The sequence below is a fragment of the Haliaeetus leucocephalus genome, unplaced genomic scaffold (genome assembly GCF_000737465.1).
Source record: "Haliaeetus leucocephalus isolate CR32 unplaced genomic scaffold, Haliaeetus_leucocephalus-4.0 Scaffold351, whole genome shotgun sequence".
Lineage (NCBI taxonomy): Eukaryota > Metazoa > Chordata > Aves > Accipitriformes > Accipitridae > Haliaeetus > Haliaeetus leucocephalus.
Window position 1 is genome coordinate 2,412,845 of NW_010972787.1, and position 25,496 is coordinate 2,438,340.

The following is a 25,496-nucleotide window of genomic DNA, read 5'->3' on the forward strand; positions in this document are numbered from 1 at the left end:
GGCGGAGGCGCTTCTTCACCGAATCCCTTGATGGTGCGTTGGGGTGCCGAGTGGAAGCGAAACCGCTTCAATCCAGCGGTGCAAAGAGAGGCTACGTATAGCCAAAGACAAAAACGTGCGAGGGGCGGAACGGCAGCAACAGAAAGAGGTGTAGCTGCAGGGATGTCCGCTGCTTAAAGCCAAGGCAAAGGCTTCTGTCGGTCTGTTCTTCACCGCTCTGTTCGCTAAACTAGACGAAAGTTAACGTTCCCCGTTGTGCGGGTGACCCATCTCCTCTCTCCTGCGAGCCTGGCAGGAGAGCAGGACCGGCCTTGGCGGTCAGGCTGGCGTCCTGCCGCCGGTCAGCGTGGTCAGTTGGATGGCGTGGAAGAAGGTGCGTGAAGGGCTGATGTGGACGTGCAAGGCGTAACTTTCCCCAAAACTTTCTTCCTCACGTCTCTGCGGAGGAGCGGGTCTCTGCCTTGAAGTGGTTTCATTAAAGAAAATGTTTGGTGTCTGACAAGAAGATATTCAGCGTCCTACGCACTGAGACAGTTATTTCCTCTCTCCTTTTCTTCTCTTCCCCATTTTTATCTATGAATAGGGCCCTAGCTTTTAAAGTTTGGAGCTGTGCTGATTTTCATCTGGCCCAGTCTCATTTTGAAAAGGAATATCTATTTTAATATCTGGTTCAGGTCCTAAGTACTACCTGTATGTTGTAGAAACTATACAGTGAAAATACTCACAGGAGCATTGGGCCAAATCATGCAATCCTTAAAGTGGCAAGACTTGTATAAGACTGCATGCTTGGCCCCAGATAATCTCTTGAAGGACTTAACAGCATGGCACATAAAACTTGCTGTGAATAGGCTTTTAAATATTTCAAAATCAGTCTCTATTCTGATCTCAAACATGTGGATGCTCTTTGCCAAGTACCTTAAATTCATCTTCTGCACTTGCAATAGGACGTGACAGTGCTATTTTGTTCTTTTGACACACTAAGCAGCATGCACCCAAATATTTGAAATGAGGACAGCAGTTAAAGTCTACATTTATACTGATGTGAAAGATGCCAGATTTACTAACTTAGCTGTAGTATGGTATAATACACAGTTAACATAAGATTTAACCTCAGTTAAAATTGCTTGGTAATATGTATCAGGTAATATGATAGTTTGGTAAAAGCTTTACAGAAAAAGCCTTAGTAAGAAATCTGCAAGTATTGCATGTCCAGATATAATGGGAATGTTTAAATGATTTCAATGGATCGGTTGTATCTGAGATACTATGTATACCAGATAAACAGCATGCTACCACTTTTTATTACTTAAAAAAAAAATTCCATAATTACTGAATACTTCCTCCCAGTATTTTTTATTTGTGCATATGTAGAGAATAATCTAACATGCCCAGGCCTTAAAACAGGATTATCAAAACAATAAGACTATGGTGTTTGTAGTACTGAATAATATATAAGGTAATGATCAATAGTCCCTTACAGGGAATACATTTCATCTTTACATTAGCTTGGCTATAAATTTTCCCTATTGGCTTCAACTTGTGCTATGTTAGATTTATGCCTGTTATTGATTAGTGCACAACTATTTTGTGGGAGATGCCAAATTAATTGTTCCAAAAATGCATGAAAGTGCTTTTTTATTGTCCACGTGAGGCTCAACACGTACTGTACTGTTTTATTATTTCATGTAAATGTAGTTTCCAATAAGCTTTAAAAATAGTTACATGGTGTGCTTAGATGTGAAAATTCACAAAATATATTGAAAATGCTACTCTGTGCTTTATTTTGTGGCTCAGAAAGTAGCGTAACACAGCACTGTGCTTCTGAATGTTGCTGGATAACTCCTGTGAGATCATTACAGTCTTACATGAGTGCTTCCAAATAGGAAGCAATTTCCATTTTTTCCACAAGACTTCTAGGTTTATGCAAGGTTTGGCTGGTAGCATCCTCACTGAAGAGGTAAGCAATTTGCAGGGAAGGCTGCCAAAAAAACCCCAAACCCTCAGAACCAGATGAGCTGATATTTGATACACATACTTGCTGTACCATGCACATTGATGCTGAACCTAGGAGCTTTGCGGAAGCAGTGCTTCTCTCTGCAAAATGTTCTTATCTCTAGTGCACAAATGTCTGTGTGAGCTTGCTGTTATGTGCATGGGAAGACCTAATCATTTATACACTATTGCTTAGGTTTAGAATATTTTAATTTTTGAATTTGAGATGAGTAAAAAATAACACACCAGAGAGAATGGTTACTATCTAGACAGAAATGTGTGAGACTCTGGACTATACTAAGGATTTTCATTTCTCAAGCCTCTGGAAGATCATACTGTGAGTAAATCTTTCCCCATATTCCTGCTTCATTGATGCCTGGAAGTAGATCTTTTGGTTCCATGTGTAAGTTGTTTTTATCTCACAAATCTGATTCAAATGTATTTTTTCAGAATTTATTTTGCAAGACAAATTTCATAGGTTAATACTGCTAATTTTGGCAATCTAAAAACTTGTTTGTTTGTTTTTTTTTCTTTGAATGTATTATTTGTTGTGCAAATCAGAATACGACTGAGCTTTGGATCTGTGTTTAGAGATGATGAGAAAGATTGAGAGTAGTCTTTTAATTTGGTACATTAATGGTGCCTGCAATGCATCACTCTAGCAAAGACTCAAAGGACTTCACTGTTCCAAGTATCGTACTTTAAGATATATTCATTTGTTCCTCATCTTCCTCCAAACAACTCTGAAAATGGGAAAAAGCCTTTGAAAATAGCTGCTTGTCACTCAGGGATCAGTCACTTCTGGAAAAAAATATCTTTCAATGGAAACAATATGTACATTATTTGTTTTTTCCTGCATTTTATAGGTATACTGGAATTTATCAGTATAGCAGTGGGCTTGGTCAGCATCCGAGGAGTCGACAGTGGACTCTACCTTGGAATGAATGAGAAAGGGGAACTGTACGGCTCGGTAAGTTCCCGCTAGCCTTGGGCAGTCATGATCCTTACTTTCTGTGGGAAAAATACTTGGTAACTCCTAGAAGCCACCATTGCACTAGGTGCTGTACAAGCACTGTTTCTGCTCTAAATATCTTGCAGCCTAATTTGAAACAAGACCCTGTGGGTGGTATAACAAATATGGGTGAGGGAAAAGGTGACAAAATCAGGAATGAGTAATAATGCAGATGGACGACAATTTAGATACAAACAATAGAGACTGATGGCCAGAGCTGGTCACTGAAGACTGAAGGATGTACTGGAAGATTTGTAAATGTGTCCTTTCAGTGGAGATCTGAAAAGAGACAAAGTCGCTGCCTTTTGTGCGTAGGCAGAGAGCTTTCTAGGAATGGACAAAAGAAAGTGGAGGGGGAGGTAACGGGTGTCAGGTGTGGATGAGAAGATGAGAAATAGGTCTGGGTAAAAGTTATAAAAAGTATAGGAATGAGGGCAAGAGGCTTGGTGGTCTTGTCCTGAAAGTTCAGCTGGCGCTCCCTGCGGGATGGCAGCAGGAGTGAGTAACGTGTGTGAGGGAGGAGTAAAACTTGGTATTTCAGACGTGGGAGTTAGGCTGGCAAACCAGCCTACCTGCAGCCGATGAGTGACTGTTCTCGGCAACACGGGCTGTCTTGCAGCAGAGGAGCGTGTGTGTGTGTGCGTGTGTGTGATGTGAGCCTCACCTGGGAATACTTGAGACATCTGACGTACGCTGCGGTTCGCGCCCTGGGTAGATCGTGGGCAGGGGGAATCTGAAATCGAGTGGGTAACTCCCCAAATAGTAGAAGGCAGCCTCTTCTAGCAGTAAAGTATCGACCTCCAAAGTTGACAAGGACTGGAGAAGCAGTTGTGTTTGAGGAAGAGGATGGCGGGTTTGAAGGGTAAGCAACTGTTTAAAGTGAAGGGAGGTTGTGTATTCACTGGGCTTCATTAGAAGCATGGAGAAGGTGACGAGGGTCGACTGATGGTGTAAACGTTGCCAAGAGAGACACTCCAAAAGGAGTTAAAGTGGTAGAGAGTGGCTTTGGATGTAGCTGAAGATACCCATGTCAGAAGGGAGTAACGGTAACTGGGAGGAGGGTGGGGAGGGAACTGAGTGGGACAGCAGTGAGAGCGGGAGGAAACACGAGAAGGTGGTGAGGAGTGGGCAGGTGAAAACAGAAAGGGTCAGAGGCAATTCCAGCTTTCGTATAACGTGATCCGTGGAGGAGTGTGAGGAAGCGAGACCAGGAAGGTCCAGAAAAAGTGGTTTTATAGGGGTGTCGAGGTTCACTGGTACCTTTCTAGCAACATTTTGTGTGAGAGAGGGAAGGCAGAGAGGGGAAGGGGACTGTCTTCTGAGCAAAGAGCAGATCAGGGGAGGAAAGCGGAAGGTACGGATCATGACAGTGTATGTGGGAGGCAGAAAAAGAGGTGGTAGAATGAGGGGCAAGTCTGGGATGGAGAATGTGTGGACATGGGAGAGAGGGAGATGCAGAGATGGTGACAAGCAGTGAGTGGGAAAGGCCAAAGAAAAGGCATTTAGCATAAATGGCAATATAGAGGAGGAAAAGGTTGGAAGGATAGAGAGGAAGAGAGAAAGGGAATGGGGGCAATGACAGATGTAAACAAGTTGCCCGTGAGGGGTGAGTAAGTCATCATAAGTCACAATCCTTGTGCAGCTGATGAATGGGATAAAGAACTGGCAAAGTCATGAGTACTTTTATGGTTCAGTTAGGCAGCAAAAAGGCAGAACAACAACAGTAATATGAATCAGTAATGTTAGTAATCATCAGTAAGAGTAATCGTTTAAACAGATAAACATAGTGAATCAGTTACTCTACAGATCAGATATTCAGAAAAAGAAAATGTGGTTATTGATAGAGCTTAAATGCATAGACTTGGGAAAGCAAATGTTACATCACTTTTCTGTGCAATTTGTATTTTGTGTTTGCAATATGTTTGACTGTCAGAGTGAATTACTCAAAACATTCTTTGCTGAAGAAATATGCACAAGAAATTCTTTGTAAATTGCTAAGCTCGCTGCATTAATAAAATAGTTGCTCCATGAGCAGCAGTTCTAAAGGAGCCTGCTTTCCTAGGGGTTTGTGTCTCTCAGCGCAAGACATGCGTCTCCCTGACCTTCTGTCCCTGCAGTAACACAAGTTCCCCAGCCTTTTGTGTTTCTTGCATGGAGAAAGAGACAGCGTTAGCTGTCCAAGCTCACCGGATTGTCAGTTTGCAGAGATTACATAGCTCACCACTCCCAAGTAGGACGTGCAAATGATTTCTCTTTTTTACCGTGCCTCTGATTAGTTGCAAAACTGATAGGAACTTAATTTTCTTGAAGACCTTTGCCTCCTGATTGAAACTGGTTGAAAAGCTAAGGAAGGACAGACAGGCAGGGAGATGGATGTACAATATAATTGGATAACCTCTTTTCCCTAAGAAATGACGCTAAAAATATGAAGCCATTCATAATGGAGATCTGGCAATCTATAGGGCCAGAATGCAAAGTTCAGGTTAAAATCTGATGGATGATATGGCTTATTGTCAGCCTCCAGAGATGGGACATACTGAAGAGTGATGGTAATTGAATTACATTACTTCCAATGAAATATAACCTCTAATGGCTACTCAGTGTGATGATGCTTTAAAGCCTTGTCAACACTAGCAATCCTAGTGCCTATATTTCAGCAACTGTCAGCTCTCGTAGAAACACTGAGATAAGCAGGCCTCAGAGCAGATTTTTGTGTAGAATTGGCTGGACATTTTTAGGTGACAGTGTTTTGCTTTTGGTTTTGGTCAAAAAAAAGCAATTAATTGAAAATGAGGTTCTCTGATGGGAATAAATGTTGCAGTTTGAACCAGAAGCAAGGCACAATCCAGCACAGAATTATCTTTCTGCGAGAGAGAAGATCAGTTTAACTGAAATTAGTTTCGAGACTGATACGTGACAGGCTGAGGTTCAAGTTTTTCACCTGAATAAAGTGGAGTGGTCACTTGAGTTGAACTGTTCTGTATCACCAGCAAGTTGTCCTTGTACTGCCTGTGCTGGGATGTGGGTCCCTCTGTCTTGGTTTCTTCATTAAGGGCTCTGAATGTGTTTTCTAAGGTGGGAAAACTGTTCCCTACGCGCAACTGAATAGCAACCTAAGAAATACCTGGTCCTGCTCTACATCAGCATTGTGGACCTGAGCAGGTGTGTTTCTGCAGGCAGTCAGTACTGTAGCACTTGACACTGCCGGAATAGACGCCTTGTGTCTATGACACTATCATATTTATATTCAAATTACTCCATGAAAAATATGTTAGGTGTGGATCAAATCAGAGACCTAAAAGACTTCTATCCTTCTATATTTGTGTTTGAAACATTTGGCACAGGAAGATTTTTCCCAGCATATTTGTGGTGCCACTGAAGATGGGACATATGGCGAAGCTGAGCAGCCAGCATGGGAGATTGCTGCCAATTTTCATGAAAGGCAACAGTAAAGGCAGTTTCAGTGTATCTTGATCCAGACATGTTCCTCTTGGCCTTCTCGAAGTGTTGCTTTCCTCCTAGATTAGCTGCCTGACAAACTCTTCCCAACTTGCCACCGTTACCGGGAGCAGTTTCTACTGCGTCTTCTGGTTCAGAGCACAGTGACTCTCATGGTGCTCTCAGGCAGCAGCGTATAACATAGGGTGGCTGTTCTCAAGTTCCCCCTCATCCCACGGACTCAGCCAGGGAAAGCTGAAGATATATGGATGTGGTACTGCAGAGAAGCCAGTGGTAGCTGCGTAGCGACGACTTGGAGGCTGGTCAGTGACAGCAGCTTTCCCTCCCGTCTCGCTCCGTTCCTGCTCTCCCTTTACCTTGCCTTCCCCTTGCAGCCTGCAGCTATGACTCATCATGTTTCACAACAGCTACTGTGCTTGTCATTGGAGAGGAGGAAAAATCCAAACTACAGATAGGACCCGAAGGGTGTTAAGACGAGACACGAAGACCTTTTTCCTTCCCGAGTGCCAAACGGCTCTTGCCAACACCTCTGGCAAGAGTGTTAGCAAATGTGTCTTAGCTGTGCTCCTCGGTGCCGTGCCATGGAGTGAGGGAGGTCTTTCTGATCAGTCCCACGACCTTCAGGCCTTCGTGGGCCGTCGCCACCCTCACACCGCCCTGCGCTGCTGCCCTTGGGAATATCAACAGTTGGCACCCACGTGGCAGGCAGTGATGAGCACCCAAACCACGGGGTACCCATGGTTCGCACTGCAAGCTTTCCTCTGAGACAGTCCTGTGCTACCTTGAGCACAGCAGGACCATGGGACATCATCACCTCAGCTGCCCTCGTTGTCCCAGGCTCTCCTGCAGTAGAGAGCTGTGCTACATCCCGCTGCTGGCATCCTTGCTCCACCAATCTCCCGTGGACACAGAACTGCCCTGCTCCTCTTCTCAGACTAGATATAAGGAAAAAATTTTTTATGGTGAGGGTGGTGAAACACTGGAACAGGTTGCCCAGAGAAGTGGTAGATGCCCCATCCCTGGAAGTGTTCAAGGTCAGGTTGGACGGGGCTTTGAGCAAACTGGTCTAGCTGAAGATGTCCCTGCTTATTGCAGGGGGTTGGACTAGATGACCTTTAAAGATCCCTTCCAACTCAAACCATTCTCTGATTCTATGAAATGCTGGTGTCTCCATTGCTCCTTGTGTCTTTGGCAGGTGGCAACAGGCAGCTCAGGAGGAAAACTGGGAGTTGGAAGATCTGGAGCAGCTACAAGGGGAGCTGTGCAGGGGGCAGGAGGGAAGGCAGGAGGGGAGCTGTTGGAGTTGTTGGGGAAGGGGGAGAGGGCTAGGAGTGCTTGGAAGGAGAGGGGAGGGGAGAGAGAGAGGCTTTATGTGCCCACAACAGCTGGGACAGAGCTGAAGAGCCCAGATCTGGAGCCAGGGAGGGAGGCTCCTCACCTCTGGGTTTCAGACTTACAGCATGTGTGCAGCAAAGTGAGATTTAGGACTGTTTGTAACAGGGTAATAAATTGCTGTCCTTCAAAAAATTAACTGAAAACTTGTTTGTCCCAATGGTTTTGGGACACTAAACATGCCTTTTGCTCCTAAAACTACTGGGGAGAAGGTGGAGGAGAAGAGAGAGTGCTGTCCTTGAAGAAACATGTTTTCCCAGTAAGTGTGCAGGGAGGTGACGATATGCCTCTTTATTGTCCCAGCAGGGCTGCACCTGCAGTATTTTGTGTTTTTGTTTGGGTCCCCACAGTCCTGGAAGGACTATGCAGCTACAAAGATGGGTGAACAGAAATATCTTTGACAAAAAGGGGACAATTTTTCATAGTTTACTGAAAATTGCTTGGTGTAGGTAAGGATAGGTTTTGCTGCAGTCTAAAAATATCTTTTATGTTCCCATGCAAATAAGGGAAGAGAATTGTTCAGCCCTTCAAATGGTAGGTCAAGGTGCACGGAAACAACGTGAAATAAAAAACAGGTTGAAGGTGCATGTTTGGAACAGCATATGGGACAACTATATGGTTGCTACAGTTACCTAAGAATAGGACAGATAAATAAATTACACTGCAGTATCACTCACACTTTGCTGTTAGTGTTAAACATCTCCAATCTAAAGCAATTCCATATGCCTCTGATTGATTGATTTTTTTTTTTTTTAAATAATCTGGATTATCTGCCTGTCTGTGTACACGCAGGCACCTGTGGCTGAGGTGAACCTGGAAACAGGACAGTTGCAGCGCACAACAATTTTTGGAGGGCAAATTAAATGGAATTTCCCTGAATGAAGGCGCAGATTTCTAGGCTGAGAGTGGTCAAATCCCAGGAGGGATAATGGCTACGGCAGCAGGTTTAACACCCTTCTGCTTGTGTGTAAAATAATGAAGTGCCTTTTGGTAACTGGTCCAAATAGTGGAGAGGCAGAGGGCAGTTCCTGGGGCACCTGAGTTGTGAGGAGTGGTCAGGCTTTCCACGTGAGCAGCATTGCTCAGGAAAACCTGGCACTCCTGTGATCAAAAACCCGATGGTGTCTTTTAGCAGTAACAGCAACTCGTGTCTTCCTGAGTAAATCCGCTTTAAGCAGAAGAGTTGCAAGAAGCAGGCCTGTAGTTAATTTGAAAGGCCAAACTTTGAGATCTGAAGGGGACCAGTTCAAAAAGGTGCTTATGGCTCTGAATGTGAAGGAGGCTTGAAACTTTGTCAGAGATGCAGAAATCCTGTGGAAACGGTATCCCAGCAAGCATGAAACTGCTGGGAAGGATTTGGAGGCTAATAGGCTGTGGGTGCTTGACAAAGGGTCTGTGAGGAATGGGAGAAGGGCAGGTTGCAGAAAAGCACGTATCTTAGAGGTGTAGAAGCATCGGGATAAAATGGAAACTGCTGCAAAAAGAGCTGACTGGGGCCCTGAAATATATACTAAAATATAAGGCAAAAACTTTTTAAGCTATATGAGTGAAAAGGGGACAGCAGTCTTTACAATCATGGTGTATTCAGGTGGGAATGTAAATGCAATATAGCCTGACTGTGGCAGGTAACTGGGCTAGCCAGTGTTTCTGATAGTCTCCTTGGGGTGGTAACAGGGGGCTGGGGGATTCCCTGTCGTGTGACGAACGAAGGGAGCGGGGGCAGCTGACACCGCTGCTGAAAGAAGTGGCTATTTTCCCACCGACCATCCATCCCCTCCCTTTTGCTGGCACAAGTGATTCTGTTGCTGCCCGGTGGATTGAAGCGGAGAACTGGAGAGCAATCTGGGCAAGCAGAAGGGCTGCCTTCAGCCGCAGTGGTTCCCTCCCAGGTCACTGCAAGTTGTGGTGTGAAGGTGGGAGCAAGCATGGCAAGGGAGGGTTTGCTTCTCTCCGAGGCAATGCAGATGTTTGCCAGCCTCGAGTGTTTGTGGACCTTCGGCCAAGCGGTTTGTGTTTGGCCAGGGCCACGACCTGGGAAGCCGGAGGGCTATCAGTCTGACTTGGGTTGTGCTTGGGGCGTAGGAACACGCTTTTAAATGAAAGAGTAGAGGAGGACCTGGAAGTACGCGCAAGATGAGTTTACTGAAGCCGGATAAATAGTTTCAAGCAAGCCTTGTATTTTATTTTTGGTAGGAATTTCTTTTTCTAGAAATGGGAAACACGGTTGTGCTAATTTGCAGGGCTGTGTTAGGTATGACCCGCAGAAAAGAGCATTTGCTACAGTGGGTAAAATGGGTGTTAGTAAAAGACTTGTATGATAGATGGTGAAAAAACTGAAGAGAAGACAGCAATGGGGAGTGTTGAAAAGTATTAGGCTGGAGTGAAGCTATTAGTGGAGTTTTTATGGATTGGTCCTTGGACTGGTTTTATTCCCTTTTATTAAGGACATTAAACATCTTGTCATAAAAAAGTAGTAGTGCGTTACTGAAATTGTTGCAAAGTTGGGAGGCATTTTCAGCACAGAAGGCAGCCTCACAGAAGGGACTTGGTGACCTAAAGTGCCCAAAATGTTTACACATGGGGCTCAGGGAGAGCTCTGTCGGTGCCACTGCATATGGCACTGGTAGGATCTAGTGTAAATGCAAAGTGCAGTTGGTCACTTGTGTTAAAAAAGATGAATTGAAACCGAAATAGGTGCAGAAAGAGCTTGGTGGGATGATCAGAGGGATGAAAAGACTATCAAATGATAGGGTCTAAAGATCTTGGCTTATTTAGCCTGCAGAATGAAAATGCCCTTGGTCTCTGTAAATAAATTGAGGTTTAACACCAAGGAGAGAAAAAAAGTCCTTGAAATAGAGGACAAGAATGAATTGGTTTGAACAGGTCACAAGAAAGGTTAGGCTGGATAATGGGGAAGTTTCAGGTCATGAGGAAGTGAGATTTTGAGCTGGCCCGAGGAATTTTTGCAGGGAGGTGGGAGATGAAGCATAAATGCTTTCTCTCTGCACTGTATGGTAGGGAACAGCTTTGTAATTGTGGACGTTTTCTTTGTGGAAGGTGTAGGTCTGAGAAAAGCCCTGAAACTTTAGTTACTTGGGAAGATTTGTCTATAACCTCCTCTACTTCACCTTTGCAGACAGCCTCTCTCTGAATTTGGACGGGCAGCCTTGCTGACAGCTGGGTACTGTTAAGTGGTGTTCTTCACAGGTACCAGCGTTGGGGGTGAGAGCAGAAACTGCAACTCACTCAGCAAGGTATGAAGGGCTCTGTAAAAGAGAAAGGTCTTTTGAGATGTGGGTAGTGGTGTAGGAAGAATTGATAGATGAATCCATACATTTGACACAGGTAATATGGGAGAAAGCTCTGCAAGAAACTGCAGCCGTTATAGTTCTTCTTAAACAAAGGCTTCAGTTTGTTTTTTAAATCAGAATTCCACAAATTATAACACCTGTCACCAAAGAGGGACACCTGCTAATAGTGTCCTATGGGATAGATACTAGACTTTTCCTCAGGTCTTTGGTTTTCCTCAGAGGACTTCATTCCAGATGCTTACTAGGTCTGAGGATAATTTTATACAAGAGAAAACCCTCAGTGATGTCCTTACCTTGGTCTGCAATTCTGTGCTGAACTTGGATTCTCACTACATGCCTGGAACAGGAAAGTATTAGCATATCTCCCACATAAATGATATATATATATGTGTGTATATATAAAGCTAAGCTTTGGTAAAGCAAGATCCTACTCAAACCTTAATTTAATGATTTGCTTTCCGCTAATTAAAGATGTCTGGAATTTTGTATTCTTACAAAAATGGGAGATTGGAGGTGCTGCTTGAGGAGGCAGCCAAGGTGATCTAACACCTTGCAGAAACCCCCTTGCAGAAAGGCCAGTCCTGGTCCCCTGCCTCTGCTGCGTGCTTCTGCGTCCTTCCTTGCTCTGGCACCAGCACTCATCTGACCCTCTCAGGAGGCTAATTTAGGGATCTAAAGCCACACAAGAAAGCTTGCTTTTTTTTTTTTTTTTTTATGGTTGCTTCTCTGCCGGTTTAGCTCCCTGAACTGGCTTGTTGCCTGTTTGGCAAGCACTAGCGCTCAGTGGGGGAATCAGCCGCAGTGTGGGATGGGAGAGGGGTTGAGTACCGCGCTGTCGAAAGCAGGTAGTTGTTAAAGTGGCATAACTGCATCGCAAACCCGAATCCTACCCAGCGAGCAAGTGTGGGGCATGTTCAGCTTGAATGTCTTCAGGTTCACTTGTTTGCAGTTGTGTAGCTCCCCAGTTGCTGCAGCCCTGAATATTTCTGGAGCTAGCCATGTTAACGATAACGGAGGTGTGAAAAGGGTCAGCATCTTCAGCTGATCTGAGAATACTGTGTTGAAGTGGCATGCTAAAAGAGCATCATCAGCAGCAACATAGTGCGAGATGCTTGGGGATTATTTGCTGCATCAGATAAAGATCTGATGTGCTCTGTTTCTGACTCAGGAGCCAGTGGGACGTGAATGTGGCAGTCTTTCCCACTTTACCATTCATCATTTTCAAAGACAGAGTAGAAAAAGTCTGCCCTGCGGGGACTTCGTTAGGTATTTTGTCTAGGTTGAGGTTTGCTTTGCAGCTTGAATGTGCTCCGGCTGATTTGGTGATGTGCAGTAATGCAGTTCATTTGTGTCACATTCAAAAAGCTTAAGAAATAAAGCTTGTTACAGTGCAAATCCATTCTTCCCCCTTCTATAAAGCCCTTTGGTTTCTTTTTCATTCCTTTTACAAAGGCAGACCTCTGCTGTTACTTTTGATTTGAAGATCAGATTTTATATTTGTGTTCCACGACTGCTGCTGAGGAAAAACTTGGCTTCTGGTGTGGATGCTGCATGCTTTTGAGGTCTGGCCCAGGCTGTCCATCTTTAATCTGCTAAACTTTACTCTTCAGGTTTAACACAATTATGCAGGCAACTGTGACTCAGGAGAATTTGACTTGATTCGATTACGGTTGAAATGCCATTGACTTCAATGGAATCAGGATCGGACCTGCTCCTGTAAAACCACCAATTAATTTTATGGTTGGGTCAGCAGACCCTGATCAAGATAAGAGCTCTACTGTATTCATCATCTTAAAACCCTAAATCTAGACAGGGTTCCTGCCCTTGAGAGTCTGCAATCTAAAGACAGTCTTTTAACATGTAAATGTTTATTGCTTTTGCATAGCAAGGGGGATTTTGGCTTGCTGATGCCTTTGTTAGGACAGCGTCTAGTGTATCATCTATACTCAGAACAGAAAACTTATTGGGGAAGACTTCAGGAAAATCCTTTGAGACATTTTAGAATATACAAATGTAAAATTTAAACAAAATCATTGGGGTTTTTTGTTTTGTTTTGTTTTGTTTTTTTCTCTCTTTAAAAATCTGAATTCTTTGCAAGGTCTGTGTGCTGCTGGTACCTGGTAGACCAATTGCCTGGTCTTTCAGCTCTTCAGTCACCAGTTCTGTTGAAGTTGTTATTATATATTTTTTTTCAGACAGATTGACAACTTCTTTCATCAAACCTGAAATTAACTGCATGGCTAAAGTTTGACCCATTGAAAGACAGGTCTACTGATGTGCCTGTGTGTGTGAGGAGCAGGGGGCTTGCGGAGGAGCACAGCCACCCCACTGCCTCCAGCGTTTCCCAAAGGCTGGGTCAGCTGTATCACTGAGAACCTAAGTCAGGGCATAGCAACACCAAGAATATGTGGATTTTCTGACAAATCTTATGGAAGTCTTTTTTGTCTTACTCAGAAAGTGAAATACTAAAAACTGTGTATCTAGATCCATGACTTTACGGTGGGATTGCCTCTGGGAAAAGGAACGGGGGAAGCGTGCAGAGTCATCTCTGGAGAGACCGCTTATGAGAAATGTTTGCCAACGGAGGAGCACTGCTGTCTAAAAGGGCAATTGTGACATCTTTTCTTCAGCAGCAGCTCTTTGAAATGCTGTCCTTCCTTTGTGTCCAAAAAAAGGGGGAAACTAAAAGGTCTCATTTTTAAACACCTTAAACTGAATACGCAATCGAGTCCTGCTGGGTAAAGATCTTAGAGTGCCAACCCTTTTCTGCACTGCTCACCAAAGCACTGTAGATTTTAAAATCTCTCTGGCAAATTTATTGGTTTCCAAGACTCCAGTGGATGTTTGGCATTTCAGTGAGTAGGACAGGATCTTTCCAAAATGCGATAGCCTGTGATGCTTTCTTTGTTTGATGACCCCCCCATCGAGAGTGACAACATGGTCGGTGATATCCCTGTCCTCTGAACTAGTACCTAGCAGGTAGCTTTACATAAAATCAGTAATAAAATGTAGAGGCAGGCTTTTGTTCATCAGTCCTTGACCAAATCATCTTGCTGAAAGAATAAAACATGAAGTACTTTTAGAGCGTACATTTTTATCACTACATACATATTATAATTATTTGGTCCCTGTGACAAAGTGTTTTATGAAGGCCCCTAGCGTTCTGCTGTTTTTGTGTTGATGCCTTGTAGCTGAGGGATAAGGTGCTTCTCTGATGATGGATAAATCCAGTTTGGGGGTTACTCACTGAGTGTAGAGACTCATGCAGATGAAGTACTTTTTACCACCCACTTTACAACGTCTGTGTGAGTTTACAATGCGTGTCAGTTTAGCTGCTCTTGCAAAAGGCAGCACTTTCTGCTGAAGGAGGGCTCTCTTTCCTTTAACCTGGTGTTCTGTGCTTACAGAACCACAAAACAAAGTAAAAATTACTGACAAAACACTTTGATGCTATGCTCCATCTTACTTGTATTTAAGGAAAGCATGTTTTATTTAAAAATCTCTATTCAGTTAAAAGCTTAACTGGTATTTCAGGCTAGAGAGTGTGTGAGTAGCTGTAGGATGACAGCCCTGGTTTGACACACACGTTGTCTTTTGATAGAAGAGAATTTGTGCAGCAGGGAGTGGGGTAGGTCAAGTTACAGCTTTCAGTAAATCTGAGCGTGCCTGAAATGGTTCTTTTAGTGTCTTAAAATATTTGTTGCCTTTTTATCATTGCAAGCCTGATCCAAGTTCCATTGAAGCTGATGGGAACTTTTCTCCTGTCTTCTTTAAAAATTGGCTCCGGCCCCGTATCAGATTGCATACCACCTTGCTTTCTGATTCTTGGAAGGGTTCAGCCAAGCGTTATGAATTAGATGCTTAGATAACATTGATGACTGCAGTTCTTGATTGTGCCAGGGAAACCAAAAATAAAATAGAGGTCAGAAGTGTAACTAGTAAATGGCACAGTGTGGGCCCGGTCCTGCTGGCGCGGGCGGGAGGGGAACACACCTGCTTGTTTGTTTGTTTGTTTTTTTAAGAGTTGACTTCGTCCTGGTCCTGCTCTGTTGTGGCGTGAAGGAAGCTCTTCAGCTTCCAGAAAAATGGTGCTGTGACAGCTTATGTGGCCCCAGGCCTGTCCCTGGAGCTTTGTCGTGACTTCCAACAGCAGCATGAGCAGACCCCGGGTGTTAGGTGAAAATGAGTTTTCATCTAATGCACTTGGCTGGGCAGATCTGAATCAAACCTTTATGGACATAAGCATGGCTGCTGGTAGGCAGCCTGTGCTGGCAGATGCGAGCGCGGGCGCAGCGGGGTTGCTCTTCCTATAACAATTTCGTGCCCAGGGAGGGCACGCTTAAAGCTCGACAGATGCTGCAAACTTGAAATCTCAAAGGAGTGGATATCAGTAAAACCAAGAGCTGTGGATTTGGCAGTGGCAAAAATGGATGGAGGCTTAATTGGCATCTCATCCTCCTGCAGCTCATGTCAGAAGAGCTCTGTAAACAACCCTGGGATAGCTGGATCCCAGTCTGGTCCCTCCAGAGGACGTCCATGATGGTGTGGAGAGCAAGGGAGCCGGAAAAAAGGGCAATGGGGCAAAGGGGAGAAGCAATGAAATCCCTGCTGCACTGACAGTCTCCTGGGGTTTTATTGTTGATGCTGGAGTCTGCTTGCTTTGTTCAGGAAGTGTTGCTTTTCTGCCCCCTTCATCGAGATGTGGAAGCACCACAGTGTCTGTATCTGTGTAGCTATTGCGGTTTTTGATGATAACGCTCCCAAGGGGACCAGGTCCTGCCAGGTCTTGGGAACTTTACAAGATTTTTGTATGAAAGATATTAATCTTTAAGCGCTCTTATAACCACTCCATGGCAGCAGTACAGAACAGTCACACTTTTTTTTTTTTTTTTGGCTAAGTGGGGTTTTATGTATAATAAAAACTTTATACAAGTTAACTAGAAGTTTAGGAGGAGAAACTAAGATGAATACTCCATCTCTGTGAAGGTACAAGGTGACCTCAGGTATGGAGAATGCAATTGCCCAACTGTGGTTCTGCCAGGACACCTTGCCTAACTTCCCTGATCTTATAAAAAGTGCCATGGAGTATGAAATGCATGTGAGTGGCAGCGTGGGTGCCTGGCTAAACTGTTCAAAGAAAACTCTGTGACATTCACCAAGTCAGACACTCAATGTGCAGGGCTTGCCTCGCGCTGCTGGCTGACTTGGAAAGGAGGGTGGTGCTTCTCGGACACCAGTATTTGGCTTCTCATTGTGGCTGGAGGTTGCCCACCCAGCCAGAGACTAACAGGCTTAGCATGGGACATCAGACAACACCACAGCAAATGCTAAACTGCACCTTTATTTATGACAACTCTGCATGAGTGTTAATTATTAGCTGAATGTCCTATGTTCCAGAGGCTGTTTGCATTACAGCATAGGAAGGGCCAACTGCACGTAAAATATGTCTGTTTGTAGGCAGAGCAGCAAAGAAAACCACTTTGGAAGACAATAGGGTTTTTTTTGTTGTTGTTGTTTCTCTTCGATACCTATCCAGTTTTTATTAACGTCATATAGCCATAATGAAGGATTTGCATGAACTTATTTAGGAGACTATATATTCAGACATGATTTTATTACGACAGGGTGGATTAACACAGTGATAATGTGCAGCAGGTATGTAGGAAGTGCTGACTACACCAGATATACTTCTTGTGAAGAGTTGTTTGGAATTCTGGATTAGAAGTATCTCTATTGAGTCAGTGTAGCAGTTTGCAAGAGGGAAAACTATACATGGCATAGAACAGAAGAGTTTGCTAGACATGAAATGTATTTGTTGTGATTTTAGGAATGATGGTCTGAAGAGGTTTCCTTTTGTCAGGTTACAAAATAAATTGGAGTTTTAGCTCTGCTAGGTTATTTAAAAGAAAAAAAGAATATTGATGTGTTTTATACAGGACTCTACTGTGCTTTCAACTATTAAGCAGCACAAATGTCTTACCATTCTTTAGAGTCATGAAACCATTCTCTGGGCAGTGTACATGTGCTTTGCCTATTTCCACTTATTTCCAATTAGCTGCTTCACAGGGATATCTATTTTTAAACAAGCTGGCAAATCTTTTGTTGTGGTGGCTGTAATGATGTACTTTATGAATTTACAATCTCACTTTTAATCGATCTACCTGGAAATAGGATAACATAATTATTTTTCTCCCTGCTTAGATGGTGGAGAATGTAGGAAGGAAAAAGGATTCTGGACTTGCTAACACTGACCAGGCATTAGCAGACTTCTGAATTAAGTCTGCCTTGGGTTTCTGTCCTTGTGATATGTGTGTCTTTGGACATTTCAATTTTTTGAATGTTCCAACTTAAATAACAGGGTAAAAAAAACCCAGGTAAAGCGTGGAAATGTAGTAAAATGAGAATCGATCACTTTGTAGTGGAATACTCTATGAACAGTCCTCACAGAAAATGTGTGGTATGTGGTGCAACATCTGATTTATATAATTTTGAGGTCACCTTTTTACTTGGCCCCTGAATTAAATGATTTGGTCAAGGCAGGCAGCCTCCCCTTTCACAGGAATGCAGGTTACTTTCCATAGCTGTTCCAGTTGGGTAGGTTTGGTTTTGGTGTCAGCCTTCAAGAAAGATGTCTGGTGACATTAAGTATGGTGCAAGGAAATATTGGCACTACAAAAATGATAGAGGAGTCAGTTGCTAGCATAAAAGTATGCAAAAATCACTGCATTCTAGGGCTAAACCTTGCTTTTTGATTGTGCGTAGATGGACTTTCTGAAAGTAATAGGCAGAAGGGGAAACGCAAGCCACTTGTGATCAGGAAACACCGTCTCCTTTGCATACTGGGAGAGTTGGCTTTCAGCAAGACTTTCCCATCCTAAGCTGGCAAGGCAAGAAGGTGCTTTTTGGCAGGATGGACCAGCCTCACCCCTGTATTATGCTCATTTCTGGCTTGAATAAAGGCACGTGTGCTCAAAACATGAGTGTAAGCTAGCGTTAAGTAGTGTTGTGGTAGTACATGGTTTAGTAGTGGACTTGGCAGTGTTAGGTTCGCAGTTGGACTCAATGATCTTAAAGGTCTTTTCCAACCTTAATTATTCTATGATTGTACATAGATGACTATCCTAGCAGATACTGGTTTCTGTCTGTCGTGGTACTAGATGAGCCGTTATCGTAAGGATCTCCCAGGGCATGGGAAGAAGGATGTGCTGGGATTTTGGTCCCCACATTATTTACAGGGCCTGATCCAAAGTCACTGACACCAATTTACTCCAGTAGTCTCTGACTACAACCAGAATTTCTAGGTGTCCTAGAAGGAAACAGTTTGATGAATTTATAAAGAAATTATTTCACTTCTCTGAAAGTGTGATTGTTAGTGTCCCTACATAGCTGAACCTACATCCTAACAACGGCTCTGTTAAGTTCATGTTACAGTATTCGCCTGCTGTCTACACATGAATTTCTCAGAATTTTGATGAAGGACAAAAGAGATGTAGCTGTGTTGTAAGAGGATGAAAAGTAAAAACAGGGTAAGCTTGTAAAATAAAGATTGAATTTGTAAGCTTGAAATCCATTGAACTCATCCAGAGCACAGTACAATGCAAACCCCCTTATTCAAGGTCTGCTAGTTAAGTGTACCATAGCACTGTCATGATCCATCAAACCTGCCAGATAAAGAGAGGCTATTTTAAAATTTCTCCTTCAGGGCATGGGGAAGTACTGTTCTTGCAAAGATAGAAATTTATGATGATGCTAAAAAAAATGCAGATGAAGTGAATAATTAATGAATTCAAGACAGGACTGAAATATCTTCCTAAAATGTTGCTATTTTTAGCAGGGAGTGCTTCTGCAGTGCTTGTCATGTGATCCTATTGCCTTCTGTGAGCAGGAAAACAATTTGAATTAGTTTCTCTTTCCCCATGGACCTATAGGCCCAGTATATAATACCCCTTAGCATCTGCTTCTGCCTTAAAGCAAACGAAGTGATTTTAAACCTCATGCAAAATAAAACACTAAGGAAAGCTGTACTTAAAGACAATCTTTATAGCAGCTGAATAGTTTTTATAATAGTTTGTACACTGAGGCTGTACAAGGGGGCTACTGCAATGTGTGTAACTTCCAGCTGCTGCTGAGGTCCAGTAATATTCTGGCTGTCAAAGAACGTAGAGGCAATTACCAATAGGAGGTTGCAGGATCTGGCCCATAGATACGGATTTAATGTAGACGGATTTGTGCCTCTTTTCCCTATAACCAGTGTGGAGTGTTGCTGTGTTTGAACTACTCTGCACATTAAAAAGGTTATAGTCAGAAACGTCTCTAAAATAAATTGTTATACACAGCTGGCCTGCGCCTGTGCTCATGATTCTGCACACACTGCTCAGCTGGACCCGCGGGGAGGGAGGTCTCCGGCCGAACCGCAGGAGAGGGTGTGAGGAATGGGACTGCTGTCTTTCTTCTTCCCCGTCATAGGCTCCTCCTGCAACTGCGCAAGCCACGGCCACCCGGGTCCACACACTGCTGCCGCAGTGAATACTCAAGTGTTTAACACCCAAATCCTGGTCCTCTTGGGGATTTCTCCTTCCTGGAGGGTGATGAGGTTCCCAACACCCATCAAAGGGGAAGTCAGGAGCTGCTTACTTGCTGCCTTTCTTGCCTAGTGGAGTTGCCACAGGTTGCATTCAGAAAAAAACCTCCAAATCCCAAACCTTTGGGTGCTGAGGGGCACCCTGGCTTTGCAGCCCAGCACCCCGTTGGCAGGGGTGCAGAGGGGTGCTGGCTCGCTCTCCCCACGTGGGATGGTTCCTGGGTGACTCTTGTAGGGTGCGTAGGGCTCCTTGGACCTGACTGAGACCCTGGTCCCCAACCCCCATGTAACGCAGCAGCGAAACATCTGAAGCAGATCGCTTTGGGAGAAGGTTGTGAGCTGGGTCCTGAGCAGCAGAGGTGGCCCCAAAGGTCCCAGGGCGAGCTGCAAGCTTTGGCGATGGTGGGTGTTGGGAAGTTCTGGATTAAGCCATGGATGGTGGCTTCTTGGGGGCACTGGAGCGTGAGCTGCAGCTCCTGAGTTGTGTTCAGGCACACATTTACGGCTTAGGTGCTGTAAGTGCTCTGCTGCACCTGGGCCTGGGTCTTCGTTTTCCCTTCTCTGTGCATCTTTCTAAAAGGACTGTTTTAAGATCTAATGTCTATAAAATGTGTGCACAGAAGTCTGTGTTGTGTGGAGCTTTGTAAGAATTAGAAATGGATCCTCAGCTGGAAGCTGGGTTTGGTCAATGTGAGTGCTATTCAAGTGAGAACTCTTGTTACAAAAAATGTGTTAAATTATCATTATAGTGCTTTTTGTGCCAGCTGAAAAGACTATTTCCAGGCTCATTTTTTCCCAGCTTTCCATCAGCTCTCCCATGCTAGAGCTCACCACCTTTTTTCCAGTCTTCCAGCTCAGTCACTTGTGTGAGTCCTTCCTAAAATGAATCATGTTTTCAGGTGGCTGCTTTTTAAGCAAATCTATTTAGACCAAAAGGGTTTGGAGGGGTACACACAGACTGAGTAAGTGGGTGAACTGGAAGGAGTGGGAGTCTGTGGCAGGGGGAATCTCATGAATGGTTGATGTCTTCAGTGGGTCCCATCAGTAGGACAGGAGGACAACCCTAGTAAAGCAAGCCTGGAGGAGTTTCCTCACCTAACTGCATCTCAGCATGTGAGGTTTGTGCTCCTGTTTGATGCTTTCTTGGGTTGTGGTTCCGTGATACAAATAATAAACCAAAAGAAGGGTAGTAAATTGTATCTTTTAAAATTAATGAAGTGCATCAAGATCTCCATACAATGAAAAGACAAAGAGATTTTAAGGCCCTAAATTGTATTACAGCCCTGCAAACCAGTTGTAGTTTTCTTTATTTATGTCTGTTTATTTGAATGCCTGCACTCATGATTGAAGCAATTAATTATACAAGTCCAGTAATGTCTTATGAGCTGCTTGGGAATGATCAGAAATTAAAATACCTATTTTCAGTTTTGTTGTTGCTGTTTTGATTTGGGCAACGTGGCTTTTGGAGAATCGTTTTTGCTTCACATAGTGTTATCCACCCTTGTGACTGCTTAATGAAAAACCCAGCAATACAGCTTTACCCAGCTGAAACCGGGAATGTTGAAATGGTTCATTTTGCGAATTGAGCAAGGAGGTACTGATTTCAAGCTGTGAAAATAGTAATTCTTTTAAAAATAGCTTATTTTTGTGGCTATCTATCTCCTTACTGCTTTTTCTTTTTCTTTCTGTAGGAAAAATTAACCCAGGAGTGTGTATTCAGAGAGCAGTTTGAAGAAAACTGGTATAACACATATTCATCAAATCTATATAAACACGTGGACACTGGAAGACGATACTACGTTGCGTTAAATAAAGATGGGACTCCAAGAGAAGGGACTAGGACTAAACGGCATCAAAAATTTACACATTTTTTACCTAGACCAGTGGACCCTGAGAAAGTGCCGGAACTATATAAGGATATTTTAAGCCAAAGTTGACAAAGACAATTCCTTCACTTGAGCCCTTAAAAAGTAACCACTATAAAGGTTTCATGCGGTGGGTTCTTATTGATTAGCTGTGTCATCACATCAGCTCCACTGTTGCCAAACTTTGTCGCATGCATAATGTATGATGGAGGCTTGGATGGAACATGCTGATTTTGTTCTGCACTTAAAGGTTTGTCCTCCTGGAGGAGAGCCTATGCCCACTCGCTTGATTTAGTACGAGAGGGAGCGCGAGAGAGTGAGTGCGAGAGAGAGAGAGAAAGGGAGAGGATGAATGGGAGTGAGAGCGTGCGAGAGAGGAGCCAAGGGAAGGAGGAGGAGGAAGGCCTGATGCATGCTGGGGAATAGACACGCTTTTAAATTTTTGATCAGTTGTACTTCATCATATATCAGCATAGCTGCCATACTTTGATTCATCAGGATTTTTGGCTGGTGGCCTGCTCAAGTGTACGCTGCATTTACAAAGGCATGGAGGGTGCAGTCTTACTTAAACAAGAGACTTTTCAGTTAATCGCTCTCTGGGTCTTACCCCACTGAGTTTAAAGCAAAGACCTCTTAGTAAAAAAATAAAAATAAAAAGTTAAATTTATTTATAGAAATTCCAAAGGCAACATTTTATTTATTTTATATATTTATTTATTATATAGAGTTTATTTTTAATGAAATATGTACAGGCCAGATAGGCATTTTGGAAGCTTTAGGCTCTGTAAGCATTAAAATGGCAAAGGCCACTATGAACCTGTGGTAAATTCATGCAAGTAAATATAAAGGTGCATGGATAAAAACAAAAAAAACAATAAAAAGGTAATAATAATAATAAATTCTAGTGACCCTCATGTACTAAAGGTGACAATCTCTTTTGTGCCCGTATTATTGTACAAGTATGCACACCACTCATGACACTGAGTCCTCACTCTTCTGACTGCTTGTTTCATAGCTTACCCCCAGAGGATTAAAGAGAAAACTGGGTCTTCAACTTTTTTTATGTGTCTGTAATATTTCCTCTCTGATAAAGTGACTTCTTACATCCTTGTAAACTTCACGGCTGTGGAAAATATAGGGGTTGGAATATATTCTACTTGTTAAAACCTATTGCAGATTATACCAAAGCTAAATGATAAATATGCTTTTTTTTTTTTCCTAAAGCAGAATGCCAGAAACAACATAAGTAATATCAACAATTGTATTAATTTTAAGATTCCACAAATAGCACATAACGGTTTCAGAGGGCAAGAACCAGGTTAACAGGATCACTCTTGTAAACATGTTTACTTGTGCACTTGACTATCTACTATGAAATTATACAAGTTCCATAGGGGTCATTGTAACATCTTTTATGGAAAATTGCTTTCAGTGTGAACTGTCATAATACATGATATTAGCGCCCTTCCTAAAGTAAAACTTGCAAAATGAAACTAATAAATCTCTATCAATAATGACAATGAGGGGGACAGTATTAGACTTTTTTTTTTTTCCTAAAGTATGTTCAAATATTCATGAACCGTAAGTGAGCTGACAGTATGTAATATTTAAGGCATTGTAGCATTTTATGTTAAGCACGCAAACACGTTGATTAGCAGTTACCATTTGGGAATTAACCCTTAGGAAGAGGCATTTTTTTCCCCAGTACCCTAAAGGAAAAAAAAAAAGAGAGAAAAATCATGTAAGGTCCATATGACAAATGCATTTTGTAGTTGTTGTATCCCTTAGGATTTGAATCCGGTGCCGTTATGTTGAGTGTAACCTTTGCCATGGGATCTGTCAGGAGCGTGGCTGGTCCTGACACCCCCGGCTGTCCGCAGAGGCACGGAGGCTGAGCACAGACGTACTTTGGAGGAGCTATACATAAGTTTGTAGCCTATTCGTAATTAAGTAATTTTTGCTCTAAGGCACTCTTGTCCATGTGATATATATTATTTGAGACGTAATTCTGTTCTGGAATAACCTCTGGCTTGGTGTCCTGAATGAACGTGACCTTTCTGTACTCGAGCAGGTAGGAGGGGCCATGTATCAACCAGCGATATCAGCAATCTTAAATAAAATGTGGCATTTTATTATAATTGTTTATGAATGATAAAGATACGTAAATTATGTTAGTTGATTTGTAGGATACAGTTAGACATACTTGTCTAGGGACTGTTATTGCCTGGGAATTTACAGCCTTCGACTGCGGCCCACGAATTTGTTTTTAACTCTTCAGAGCTGCTGAGACCTGCAGGCAGTTTGCAGGTCAACCGGGTGCTGAATCATTTGTCCGGGCGGTGCAAAGCCATGCCGGACCGTAGGAGAAGAAAGCAAGCTTCTGGGGAGGACTAGGGTTCATTGCTCAGTGTTAAACAGGCCAATCCTACCGCAAGGAGGGGAGGTTACAGCTCTCTGCTTTGTCAGTAAACCTGACATACACCGGGAAATTAATCGCAAAGGTTAAAAATACTATGAGTTGAGGCCACAATACTAGGCCATGGTTTGAGTCTTAATGTTAAATTCACTTGGATTTTTAGTAATAGGCAAGTCATTACTACTAGTTAACATGTTTTATTTAATTTATTTTTTTGTATTTTTCTAAAGAAAGGATTAAACCCAAGAAAAATGTTATGAGTTTATGGCAGTCCATATAAATAAACTGTAACCGATTTACTCGAATAACCCGTAATGGTGTGTAAATACTGACTTTATGTAAATATAGAAACATGTAATTCAACATAGGCATTATTGCGAGACTGGATGGTCCAGGAGTTGGCAGTTTGCCACTCCCTGCAGGTTCACTGGGTCAAATTCGGCCTGTTTCGGGTAGTGAACAACAGATTCTGTTCAGTCACTTGTGTAAAATGAGTTATTTCTATTTGCTTTCTGGCGGGGGATGGGCAAAACCGTGGTCACCTGGGTGCTGCTTAGCTCCTTTGCCAAGGCGTGAAGGGGTGCGGATGCCCTCCCGCTCCTTACGTGATCCTGCTAAAACAGGGCTGGAGAGAGCTGACATGGCAAGGCGGGGAGGCTTGCAGTGCCACTCCTCCTGTGCTCTGGACAAACAAAAGTCTTCGTTTTCTAATGCTGTCCATCTGGCACCTTTCTTAAGCACTAAAACTCACTTGAAGAAAAATCTGAGGGAGAAACAAAGGAACAATTGGTGTTATTTACTTAATATTCTGTAATGGTGTGTAAATACATACAGAATTCTGTAATTTGTATAAATACATTGCTATAGAATTTTGAAAATTGGTATTATTTGCTTGATGTCCCTTCAGAGCATTTTCTTATATGTGTAATAACAGGCTTGCAAAAAGATGTCCTTTCTTATTCCTAGAAAGGGTGTGAGAAAATTCCAGGAAGACCAAAACCATCAATATTTTCTATGTCTTTTGCTAAATTGGAAAAAAGCAGGGGGATATCTTTTCGGTAAGAATTGCATCAGCATTTCACCTGAAGCAGATCTGTCTGGGCAAGCACCGTGGGCACAAAGGTGATGGAGATTCAGAGCAATGTTATTGCATGGGCTGGTTTTGAGCTGCATCTGCTAACGTGTCAGGCAGTGCTCCCAAACTTAAGTGGGGTGGATGAAACCTAGCAGAGCTGGGCAGTGCAGAGAGTGGAAGGAGAAAAATCAGAGGAAAATTGTCTTAAATTACCACCAATCAGTGCAGAACTTAAACTGCCTGCCAACTGGGAGGAAAAAAAGATGCCTTTCATAAATGACTGGCTGTGATGTGGAGGCTGGAGATGGGACTCTCTGGTGTAAAAAGTCAAGCATTGCTATTGTCCCCCTGGAAAAAGATAAATGTGTGCTTAATAAACATACAAATAGGAGG

General features: G+C 43.1%; 1 protein-coding gene across 1 annotated transcript in view; it reads left to right on the forward strand.

The window, feature by feature from the left end:
* FGF9 (fibroblast growth factor 9) overlaps positions 1 to 22,289 on the forward strand; it is a 26,634-nt gene extending 4,345 nt beyond the window's left edge. The window contains exons 2-3 of the mRNA XM_010572648.1: positions 2,859 to 2,962; positions 21,439 to 22,289. Coding sequence (XP_010570950.1) covers positions 2,859 to 2,962; positions 21,439 to 21,684 — 350 coding nt within the window. The 3' untranslated portion in view covers positions 21,685 to 22,289. The remainder of the gene's footprint in view (positions 1 to 2,858; positions 2,963 to 21,438) is intronic.
* The last annotated feature ends 3,207 nt before the right edge of the window (positions 22,290 to 25,496 follow it).